The sequence below is a fragment of the Quercus lobata genome, chromosome 3, assembly GCF_001633185.2.
Source record: "Quercus lobata isolate SW786 chromosome 3, ValleyOak3.0 Primary Assembly, whole genome shotgun sequence".
NCBI lineage: Eukaryota > Viridiplantae > Streptophyta > Magnoliopsida > Fagales > Fagaceae > Quercus > Quercus lobata.
The window spans coordinates 39,472,507-39,485,623 of record NC_044906.1 but is presented as its reverse complement, the minus strand read 5'-3'; the positions used below and the strand labels follow the sequence as shown (position 1 = coordinate 39,485,623).

The window sequence follows — 13,117 nt, the reverse complement described above, 5'->3', positions numbered from 1 at the left end:
TCAAGGTACTATATCTATAAGTTTTACCCAAAACGAAATCACATTAATGTCAAAAGTAGTCGCATTCGTGTTTATTTTCTAACTCATGTATCCATGTGAGAACATGTTGAATAGCGGTATATAATTTTGTCTTCTAAGAAATCGGAGAACTAAAGAATGTCTAGCTTATCATTTGTCTTAGTCAAAGCTTTGGATAATTAGACACAAATACATGGACAGTTGTAAGAATTGGTTGTTTTTTTATTATCCCCTTTCATATATAAATAGCCTTATCCCATAAGTAGTAAAATCCATAGCTCGAATGAAAGACAAATGACTCGTTTACTTTTGGCATGCCTAAGGTCCTTTGTCTATCATACAAGAGATTATTATTATTATTATTATTTTTATTATTATTATTACAACAAATTATATTTCTGCTTCAATCTCCCTCACTAGGTCACTCGGTTCCATCATCATGCTAGGGAGAATCCCTCTGCGCTGTGGAAGCTTACTGATCTTGTTTAGCTCCTCCTCTGTTAGTGACCAATCGAAGATATCAAGGTTCTGCTTCAACCTATCCTTGTTGAAGCTCTTTGGTACAAAACTCACCCCTTGCTCATACACCCATCTTAGAGAAACCTACAATGCATATGCCAATTACCCAAGAGTATTGCAGCGTCAATATTGGGCTAATAAACCAAATTACCCTATAGGTTTACAAACTCGTTTAAGGACAATGTGTCATAAAGCAAGTCTGTTCTCGATTCTACACAGTTTGAGATGAATAAATATTTGGTATTTCAGATAGAATGTTTCTTGCTTTCATATAATAGTGGATCCTATTAATTAAGTTCATAATAGGATTCATCATTCATATGAGAAGAGAGAACATTACCTCAAAATATTGAATATTTCCGTTTAGAAGAAGTGGTTATAGAATTACTCTCAAAGTCTGAAGAGTCTAATTACCAACTACTCATTCATATGTATCCTTACAATTATTTCGATTTAAGTAGAAATAAATAAAAGTAGTAGAGAAAATAAACCTGGGCAGCAGTTTTCCCTTTAGCCTTGGCAATCTCTTCTAGCACTTTGTACTCAAGGCTTTCGCTGTCTCCCCATTTTGCGCCTCTCGAACCCAGTGGCGAGTAGGCAGTAATATGAATACCCTTTGCCTTGCAAAACTCCCTCAGATCCTTTTGCTGCCAAAGTGGATTCATCTCCACCTTTCATTTGAACCACAAGATAGCATTTGTTACTAGCTAGCTTAGCTATCTAGATAGAACACTATATAGTTTTTTGCTTCTTTAATTTTGATTTTATTAAGGAATTAATACTCCAATCCCTGCGTTTCATTGTTGTATTATCAGTTTTTTCTTTTTTACACATCCTCCTTTTATAATGTGAAATCATGGCTGTTGGGTTATTTTATTTTAAATAGTTTGATAGTTGGAAAATGAGAGATTTGAATTGTGGACATTTGCATTGGAAACAATAGAAAGTGTGAGTTGAGCTACAAAATTCTTGATGAATTTATACTCATTATACATTAACTCTATCTAGGACTTGGGTAATTGAATCACTTATCAACTGATTTGTCATAGGTTGAACTGCTTGATTAATCAAAAAATAAAAAATATATTTTTATAAAAATAAAAAGTAAATAAATATAAGATTGTATTCAATGGACAAAGTTTTTGCTTCTGCTGGGTTTAAGAGAGGTAATTTGTATTGCTGTATTATAGGCATTGCTCCTCTTGTTTTTTTTTTTCTTTTCTTGAGAAATTGATTCTTGAACTTAAATCTCCAACATCTCGCTTCAGTGGAAAATAGTTATAATTGCACCAAGGCTCAAGAGGAATATATATATATAGACACACATCACCGAATATGACTATTATAACTAAATATGATGATTATATTTTTCCTTTTTTCCACTTTATTAGTATATATATTAGAGATTAAATAAAGCAATATAAAAGAAAATTATAAAATTAACTCAAGATGTAAAATAAAATATTTTATAAAGAATATATTTATGACATTTAATGTTTATCAATCTTAATAAACATTGTCTTAGATTAGACAAAAGAAATTAGACACTATTTACAAATCTTTGCTCAATTATTAGTGAGTTATAATGTATATACAAAAGGAAATATAATCTCGTAAAATATGTAAAGGGAAATGAAATACAAAAACTAGATTTTTCAATCAAAACCATAGCTAATGATGTATCAAATTTGTAATAAAATTTTCATTAATTTCTCTTTCAATATAAATTATCAAATTATCTAACAAATACTTATCCGTGGATATTCTTAAGATGGTAGTTGGAAATTGAAACTTTAGTAATATAATCTAAAGATGGGCTTGACCATTGGTCTCAACTCTCAACCAACAAAAGTAATGTCTAAAAGAAAAATGAATTATTTTGTTTTGGAAAATGTATCTTACACCTACGGTACACTTACATACATATGCAATTTTTCATGATTTCTATCTTGAAAATTGTGACTTTTGGTAAAAAAGTGGCACGTGTGTAGGTGGGCGTGTGTGTAATCTTAGTCTCCCAAATGTAGTGTAAAAAAACTGTGGATATATATATATATATATATATATATATATATATATATATTTTTGACTTTTTGATTGAGGTGATAAAATCAATTTAGTTTAATATTTTAATATTTTATTTGAGGGTTGTGGACAATTATAAAAATTGTTGAGAGAGAGAGAGAGATACACAATCCCATTATTTTTTATTAGAATAATATTTTTTGAAATTTTAATGTTGGTTTACATATTCTCTTTATTCTTAACATGTGTACCAAAGTTTGTATCAATAAGATTATATATATATATATATATTAAACTCATGTTTTGTGTAAAATTTTAAAGTTAAAATACTTGAAATTTAAATATTTTATGATGAGATAATTATTAATATCTAATTTTTTGATATTTTACAAGCATGAAGATTATAATTAAAAAAAATGTAATTCAATGATTGATTTGCCAAAATACGTGTTTAATATAGAGTGGTATAATAACTTAGTAAGACAGTGTTACACTAGGTATCCGTTTGGCAACAAAACATAGTTTTTTCTAAGACTTTTTGCCAAATGGACACTAGTTATAATTTGACCTTGACTATATATATAAATTTATTTATTTATTTTTTACTCTAGGATATTAATCCTTCAAATTAAACAAATAGTTCATCTTAGGTAACAGTTCATTAGATTACACTATTATAGTAGACTGGTTTGATTTAACAACTATATATATATATATATATGTATGTATAGTCCTCACTAGCCACTACACTATAATAAATATATTAAAATTATTAAGCTAATTTTACTCTAAATGAAAATTTATCACCACAGTTCTAGTGAGCTAAATACCTATTTTAGAATAACTCAAGTATTTTTTTTTTTTTTTAGTAGTATGTTATTGTTCTATAAGAATAAATTTATGTATGCACAAGAGCGTACCACTTATAACATCTTTCATAAGTAGGGATGACAATTTTACCCCACCTCGCTTGACCCGTCCCTCTCTGTGTGGGTTTTCCCTGCCCCACAAAGGTGGTGGGGTAGGGATGGGGGGAGATTTTAGCTTTGCACCACGGGGCGGGGTGGGGCGTGGATGAGTTTAGACTTTTTAGACCCACCTGCCTCGCGTTGATAGGGTTAAATTGTAAATTTTTCATACCCTAAAACTCTAAAATTTAAACAAACATATAATCAACTTATTATATTCTACCTAATGTGGTTCTCTACATTTTTTTTTTCTCTTTCTCTCTAGCAATGTTGGAAATAAGGTACCAATTTCAACGTTTTCTTTTGTATTTATTAGAAACAAATTTATATACCATTGAATCATTGATTTTGTACTATGAGATTTTTGTTTTTATTATGATAGTGTCTTGTTAAACAATTGGATAATATTATTCAGTATTTGCTAAAAATTATTTTGATTTGATGGAATAAATTTATTTGTAATTTCAAGTATATTTTTATTAATAAAATAGGTTTATCAATTTTTTTTTAATAACTTGGGACAAATAAACAAAAACTAGAGTTTTGCGGGATGGGGCAAGGTTGAGTGGGGCTCCAAGGGGCGAGGATGGAGGAAGACAAAACCATGTAGGTAGGGACGAAGATCCCATCCTTCAGCCCCGTTCCGCCCCATTACCATCCCTATTCATAAGTCACATTTCTCTAGATATGAGTGCATAGTCTATGGGAATTTATATGCATTTATTATATCTATTTATTCTATTTCTTAATCAAAAAAAGCTCTTAAATCTCAACAACCCATTTATTGGATAAGCCTCACTCTAATTAGAATAATTAACTTATTAAGAAGCTTGTGGGTGGGGGCGAAGATCCCATCCTTCTTCCCTACCTTGCTCCATTGCCATCCTTATTCATAAGTCATATTTCTCTAGACATGAGTGCATAGTCTAAGAGAATTTATCTGCATTTATTATATCTATTTATTTTATTTCTTAATAAAAAAAAGCTCTTAAATCTCAACAACCCATTTATTGGATAAGCCTCACTCTAATTAGAATAATTAACTTATTAAGAAGCTTATTAAGAAGCGGATTATTGACGTCAACTCATGTTAAGGCCACACAATGCTTATCCAATAAAACAAGATAAAAAACGAAGCTATTGGTTAGATGGTTATTACACACAGTTGTTTGTTAGTCTAATCTAATTATACCTCTCAACTTCATAAAGGTGAAGGCATTCTTTTTCTTTTTTATTTTTAATTATTGGTGAAGGTTCTTAGTCATTATTGGTATCGAAAATCATGGAGTTAATTAAACTTTTTTAATTGTTTGAGAAGAAAAATTGAAATTATTTAGACTTACTTGGTTGACTGATGGAGGGATTTTGGCAAAGGAAAGGAGTTCATCAAGCCTCCTGGTCGAGAAGTTGCTTACACCAATGGCTTTGGTTAGGCCAAGATTTTGACACTCTTCCATAACTTCCCAAACTGCCTTGATATCAATGGGAAATATAGTTTCTTTAGGAATTGGGAGTCGTTTTACCTCCCCACTAATCTTCAATGGCCAGTGAACCAAAAAAAGATCAAGATAGTCCAGTTGAAGATTCCTACATGCAAACCATCACAAATAACTTTAAAAAGCAATAAATAATTTAACTATAAGGAAACACATATGTGCATGTGTGTGTTTGAAAAATGATTTCTCTACGTGTTATCATGGAACAGATGTAATAGGTTCAAGTTATATGTACTTGAGACTTGTCTTAATTGCGGGCAAGACAAGTTCTGGACTGGCAAAGGTGCACCATAGCTTGGAAGTGATGAAGAGTTCATCTCTGGATTTGATAAGGCCTGTTTTGATGGCCTCAGCAATTGCTTCTCCAAGTGGTTGCTCCGACCCATATATAAAGGCTGTGTCAAAGTGGCGATAACCGATTCCGATTGCATCAAGAACGGCAGATTTTGTAGTCTCTGCCACTTGGGGTTGTGTTGCTGTACCCAGCCCAATTACTGGCAGTGGCATAGTTTGGCTGCCATTGCTTATTGTAACCTTTGGGACATTTGCAGCCATTGCTAAAATCTTTTGCAAATTCTTGGCAAATTGTGATTGCTTTGCTCTATCTAGGACAGACTTGTTTTGGACAGACTACACTAAACTTAGGCAAAACTGACATCTGAGGAAGTAGCTATAAATACAGTAATTTCATGCTCGCCAGGTGGAATCAGATCGCCTGCAATAATTTCTCCTGCAATGTGGTAACAGAATAATTTAATTAGACAATGACAGCTCATCTTTAAACGCAATTACCATAATACCATTTACCAACCTTATTTTGATTTTTTTTTTTTAAACCATAAACTTTTTTTTTTAGGAAGAAAAAAATCATATACCTGGAACAGCAAAATGTATAACAAAAATAAAAAATAAAACCTAGAATACATGGCCTTGGGTGAGGTGCTCCTATGCGCTGACCCGACAAAATTGTAAGATATGGTCAAAAGTGAACAAATGTCATAATTCTAATGAGTCAAATATACAGGATTACTAAATCCTATCTTTACCCCCCTAGTTTTGGGCCTAGGAGAAAGGTGGAGACTGGCAAAGTCATTTGCAATGTATTCTATTTGATTTAAAGGGTAATAATGTCCATCATTCCCTCTTATCTTTTTTTGTAACAATAAATTTAGTATTTACCATATTTGTAATTATTTTTCATCAAAAAAGTGTCGAAAACTTTTTTATTTTATTTTGATTTAATGAAAAATATTAAGAATAGAGGTAAAGTGCTCATTAGGAAAAAGTAAAATGAGGACATTGCTGCATAATAGGGAATTGAAATTTTCCCTTGTAGTTATCGTTTACTTGAAAATAATAATTAGTTAAGTTAGAGAAATGTTGGATATAAACCGAGGCAACAAAAATGAATTTTATTTGATTTTATAAATTATGGGCAAATCATATCATATACTATATAATAAAAGTTGGGTTTCTAAGCCGTGATTGTATCAAGTGATTTCACCAAATTACAGAAATGTTTTTAGAAAAATATATATAATTTTTTTTCTCCTATAATTTCTAAGTTGATAAAAATTATAATTTGATTACAATCCAAAATTTTCATCTAATCCATCTAATCTTTATTTTTTACATGTAGTGTATTATAATCCAAAATTTTCATCTAATCCATCTGATCTGGATATTAATTCGTTATCTACTTTTTTTCAAATATATTTTGTTTTAATTTATTTTATTAGATAAATATCAAATTTTTGGATTTAAAAGAAAAGGCGAATAACAACATGATTTTTACATTATAAAGGAAAAAAAAATTATAATTAACGTTAACAGCTTCATTTTTATGATATTTGATTTTAAATAAATTCCTTATTCTTTTTGCTTATATCAACTTCATCACAACTTTCATTGAGGATATACACAAGGGGAGTTATTGATAATAAATTTGTAATCTACTTTTTTTTCAAATATTTTTTTAATTTAATTTTTTTGGATAAATATCAAATTTTTGAATAACCAAAAAAAAAAGAAAAAAAAGAAGAAGAAGAAGAAGCTAATAACGTTAATTAACAACATGATTTTTATGGTATAAAAGAAAATAAAAAATTGTAATTAACGTTAACAACTTGATTTTTATGGTATTGGATTTTAATTTAAATTTCTTCTTTTTTTGCTTATACCAACTTCTCCACAACTTAAAATTATTGCTTTAAATAGAAACAACTTCTTATCAACTTTTGTTTTTTGGTTGAAGTTTAATTTTATTTGTAGGCCGGATATATATAGGAATGATTATGGATAATAGTTTTATTATACCACGACTAGCTCTCATCTTTAAAGTTCTAGGACACTATAAATAATAAGGCTAGATTCATGATTTTTTTATTAATATTTTAAACGTCCAAGTACCTATCACTTTTTAGGGTTATTTGTTATTTGTTTAATTTTTTTTTATGGAATTTCCTTGAGGTTTCAAAGCAATCGATCAAACAATACTCTTGGTATTGAGTTTTTCTCAAAAAAAATTCTTGAAGTTTATATTTACACATTTTGTTTCGATAGGGTGAAATTTGGTGCCTCTGACCTCATTTTCAAAGACAAAAATTCAATTAATTTGTTAGTTTATATACTTTTATTTTTTAATGTTTAGTAATTTGGGTTGTTCATAATTCTTAACTATTACGTTGAGGTTACCACTTAAATATGCTTTCAATTATTTTTTATTTATTTATTGAAGTCAAGGTTTTTCATTTAAATATGCACTTGAGATTTAATTATGCAAACTCCCTTTATATTTTTTAGGCATCTCCTTTTATATTAGTTGCATAGTTATTTACCATATTCCATTCAATTAATTTTGGACTTATATATGATTTTATTGATTTATAAAAACTTAATCTTACACAATATGCATTCACTATATAACTTAAAGTAAAGGGTTACTTTGTTTTTAAAAAAATAGAGTAAAAGATTACTTTATTTTTATTATCTATTTAATTTTAATTAATATAAAAATTATTATTTTTTCATTAATATACATGTAGGGCCGGGAAGCTTATGATCCGGCCCACGCTTTATCCGGGCTCAGGGCCCGTGCCGAGGAGGTAGTGTGCCAAGGACGAGTGATCAAAGGCCGAGGGGTTAAGGGGAACAGCTGAGGACGACCCTGTCCTCGGCACTCCAAGGTTTTGATGAGAAGAGCAACGTCTAAGTGAAGGTCATCCCCAAACAGTCCCCTGAAGGGGATGTGAGTGGAATAAGGCCCACATGGAGGTACGGTGCAAAATAGGTTCAAGAAAAATACGTCCCAGAAAAATACGTCCCCTTCGCATTAAATGCACCGGCCAACGTCTTGATCATGTTAATGAGAAAAGACGCTTGGACGATGTAACTTCGATCCTCGCGACTAAACAGAAAAGTAAGAGGGGACAGCTGATGGGACAGGTACAGAAGTAAGCACCTGCCTGACCAATAAGTGGAGGGCTAGGATCAACTAAGAAGGACTATATAATGTAAAAGTTAGTGTGCCAAGGAAGGGGCTGGAAAAAATGGCCAAAAACCAGAGCCTCCCAGCCCGCCTCCAGGAGAAAAACTCCTAGGGCGAAGACGACTTAACCATGTATAGATATCACGAAAAACCCACCGTTTGGCGACCAAGGCCTAGCCTTTCAAACCCACGCTCTACAAATGATATTGTTTGGGCCTTTTTACGTGCGAACCCAACACTGTTACGGTTCGTTACGAATCGTGTCCTTACAATACACATGATTCTTGATTAAGCCATGCATTGCACGGACATAATACTAGTTAACTATAATATTTGACTTCTCTATTTTCTATTGATATGACGAAAAATATTAACAATAAAGGTAAATTTCTTATTAGGAAAAGATAAATGAGGACCTCATCACATTTTGGTTAACATTAGGTCTACAGTATACTTAATGGAAAACTGAAACTAGCCCTTTTCATTATTTTTTAACTTCAAAATACTAATTAGTTTTTTAGCTAGAGGAATTTTTTTTTTTTTTTTTTTGATAAGATTAGCTAGAGGAATATTAGATATACATTGAGGCAATAAAAATGAATTTTATTTGGTTTTATAGATTATGGGCAAATTAACATAATAGTTGACTTTTCTAGCCATGAACATTACATAAAACTAGTGTGTAGTCCCGTGCATATGCACAAATACAATTAAAAATAATCACAATTATACGATTCAAATTATACATTTTTTTTAGAAGAAGTTCAAATTATACATGGTCTGGACGCCTAAAAAAATTCCCCCATTGGTGGGTGTTTGGGGAATTTCTCTTCTAAGTTGGTTGCACATTGGGCCCTTGATGATGTGACTCTTGTGTGCTTGTGATTCTAAGGTGGGGTGTGTGCATGTGAGTCGATTTTTCTTATTTTTATTTTAGGAGTTGCCACCAACCATTGATTTTGTGTTAGGTGTGATTGGTCACCTAGGGGGTCTAATTCATTTTAGGTTGCCAAATTAACTAAACCAAATTTTAAGAGTTCATTAATTAAGGCAAACCAAAAAGACTCAAAACAAGGATCTTGGACTCAGAAGTTTGGTTACGTGTGAGGAAGGTGTTAGGCACCCCACAACGCCTATCCGAAGATAGTTTCTTATTTTAATTTATTTCAAACATTATCTTTTTGTGAAGAAATAGAAAACTTGGCATTTTGATTTTTGAAAAGAAGAAGAAGAAGGTTTTGCAAACAATATATACATATATACGCATGTGAGTAATTATTTAACATATAGCTTGCATGTGAATATTAACTCTAATGAATATTTACAAACAAAGCATGTGAGGTATATACATAAGTAACATGTAGGAGAGCATACAAAAATAATCTACAAGAGTATGTGAATAGAATACTTAATAGGTAGGTAGCATGTGAATGTTAACTATGCATGAACAAACTATAACAAAAAAAAAAAAAAAGAGTTAGTAGAGTAGCACCTTGTTGTCATCCACAATTCTCATTCATTATCATGTAAAAAAGATGACAAGTAAAATAAATTAGTGCCAAAGAAATGAGAGGGAAAATATAAGCTTGATTGGTGTTCAAGGATTCAAGAAAATGAACCATGGACACAAATTTTTAACAACACTATTCTAGGGAAAAGTTTGAAATCATAATGTATGAACAAATTTTACAACATTAACTTTTTATTATTATTTTTTTAAAATGAAGATTGAAAAAGAAACTTTTTTTTGGGAGGTAGAATTTTATTGAGAAATTTTAAGAAAACATTTTCAACACATTTTTAAGAACAGTTCCTTTTGAACAAGCAAAGTTGCAAAGGCAAAGTAAGTTTTCAAACATTTAATTTAATTTTTTTTTTGAAAAGTGACATGATTTAAAAAAAAAAAAATTTAAGTTCAAAATATTTCTAAAAAAAAGGTTCATGGGTATTTATTTTTGAAAGAAATAGAGTTTTAGGCTCCAAGAAAAATCCCATGATTTTTATGCAAAGACAAGTTTCAAAAGACTTTGCTTGTTCAATAGATTTTTTTTTTTTTAAATGAAAGAAATTCCAATGCGGTAAAAACATTCTTGAATATATATATATATATATATATATTTTTTTTTTTAAATTTTGAACAAAATTTTTCGGATTTGGTTTGAAAAATCAAACATTCTTTTTAAAAGCATTTTTCACCGTGGTAAAAACATTTAAAAAAAAAAAAAAAGAACTTGATTTTCAATTCTTTTAAGAAAAAGAAGAAAACATGTTTTTTGAACAAAAATCTAACGTGGCAAAAACATTTTTTGAAAACAAATTCTTAGACACAAAATTTTGGGATTTTTGCAACAAAATGAGAAAACATTTTTTTTTAAAATGCTTTTTTAGAAAAAAGGCATTTTTTTTTTTTTTGAAAGAAAAGGGGATTTTTTTGAAAGAAACCTTTTTTAAAAAAGAAAGACTTTTTTTTTTTTTTTAAAGATCTTTGTTTTGAAGGAACGTTTTTCTTAGAAAAAGGGAGGAAAAAGAAACTTTATTTTGAAAAGCATTTCCTTAGAAAAGTGTGTAAAGAAATTGTTTTACCCAAGCAATTTTATTTTATGGCAACATTATTGATGAGAAAGGTAAAGGAGCAAATGTAAAGTGCAGAAAAAAGAAATTAAAGGGATGACATAAAAATAAAAGGGAAGGGATTTCTTGAAAATAAAATGGATGACATAAATGTAAAGGGGCAGGGATTACTTGAAAATAAAATGAATGACATGAATGTAAAGCAAGAACAATAGAAATACCTTGATGCCTAGATGGAATGGAATTTCTTCCCCTAAGGGTACTTTCCATATAGAGTCTAGGAGATGGTCCAATACCCATCTAGAGAAATAATTAGAATATCACAAAAAAGCACTAACAAGATAGACATAAAAATAAAGATATATTTACACAACAATATAGCAAGTAAAATAAAGAGATAATGTACCGCTTTTCTGTAAAAAAATAAAAATAAAAATACATAGACAATGTAAAGAAATGAGCTTCATATATATAAAGACAATGTTTACATAATAATAAAAAGAAGATGGGATGGGTGTAGTTATGGAAAAACTACCCATCCCTACAAGCTTACCCACAAAATTACAAGCAAAAATGGAAGAGGCTTTTTGTGATAGGTTTCCAAGAGAGAGAAAGGAAAGAGAAACCTTTTTTTTTTTTTTTTTCCAAAATTTCTAAAAGGTTTTTCTGATAACTTTTCCACTCTTTTTCTATTTTTCCCTTAATTTTCTCTCTATTTTGCCACAAAAAGTTCCTATTTTTCTCAAAAATATAAGAGGGTATTTATAAGGAGACGAGGGAAATGGTAGGCTAGCTGAAGTGTAACATGTTACACTTAGCTAGCCTCCCATTTTTGCCACCTCATTGGATTTTTTTTTTTTTTTTTGGTCCGATCTTCGTGTAGCTGTTAGGAGGCATTTTCAAGCTCCGTTTTCTTTAAACATTATATGTCTGAAAATCTCTGGATGTTTAGTTTCCAATGGTCGTGACCTTTTCAGATTTGGAGCTATGATCGAGATATTGCAATCAGAAGGAAGGTGACACAATGCTAAAAAATTCTGTGACGTTTTTCCTTAATAAATTTGTATCTTCCAATTTGGGGTAGATATCATCGAGCCTTTTTTATGAGAAGTAGTCAAGACCTTTTTCTTCTAGATGGTTTAGCCAGATCACTCCAATTCTTGCCCAATCGATACAATTTATTGCGCAAAAATGGCCTAAAAACTGCATGTTTGTCTTGGAAAAAAGTGAAGATTTTATTAGAGTTTTAGTATTTTGGTGATATCTCATCCGTTTTAACTTCGATTTTGACCTGTAAGCTATCGTTCCAAAGGTAAAAATATGCCCTACGAAGTGGTCTAAAATTCAACTTAATATGACAGTTTCAACTTTTTGACCATACTCGGTTAGGATTTTGGCCTTAATTGTTATAAAAAGGGATTTTAAATGTTGTGACCCTTTGATCCACTATCCAATCATGTTGTATTTATTTTTACCCTTTTTAGCTTTGAAATTTGTAATTTTGCACCTTTTCTCAATTTTTTTTTTTTTTTTGGATTTTTGGTCTTTGTTTTGATGTGTGAATCGGGGTTGAACAAAATACGATATCATCAACTGCCCCTTCTTTGTTTAATATTTATTAGCATAATAAATATTGGACAAAGAATTAGATAAAGTATTTTGTCCCTCCCAATTTTAGTGTAAACAAGTTCTTTTTTTGTTTTGATTTGTTTTTGATTTTTTGATTTTTTTTTTTTTTTTTAGGCTAAAAAAAAGTGCAAGGGTATTTTAATTTAGATATCATAATTAGACTAACCCAGATGAGTGTTATTCTTTTAAAATATTTTTCCCAAAGTTTTACGGAGCTTGTAGCACTTCGTTACTCAAAATTCCCATTCTGCTAGGTAAAATTGGGCATAACTGCACTAAAAGATGAAATAGGGAGTTTTAGAGAGAAAAATTTGAAATTCAAAATTGTGAGTGGAAAGGGAGCCAATAAAAGAGGGGGGGGGGGTGGTGGGGGAGAGGAGGGTTCCCAAGGCCATTTGGCCGAA

The 13,117-nt window shown here is 30.4% G+C and overlaps 1 protein-coding gene across 1 annotated transcript; it reads right to left on the bottom strand.

Moving 5' to 3' along the window:
- Positions 1-214: 214 nt before the first annotated feature.
- LOC115982098 (D-galacturonate reductase-like) lies at positions 215-5,686 on the bottom strand. The gene is made up of 4 exons (XM_031104613.1): positions 5,262-5,686; positions 4,874-5,117; positions 1,029-1,208; positions 215-621 (listed from the first exon to the last, which is right to left on the bottom strand). The coding sequence occupies exons 1-4, from the start codon at positions 5,579-5,581 to the stop codon at positions 409-411; spliced, it is 957 nt and encodes a 318-aa protein (XP_030960473.1). The 5' UTR covers positions 5,582-5,686; the 3' UTR covers positions 215-408.
- Between the last annotated feature and the right edge of the window lie 7,431 nt (positions 5,687-13,117).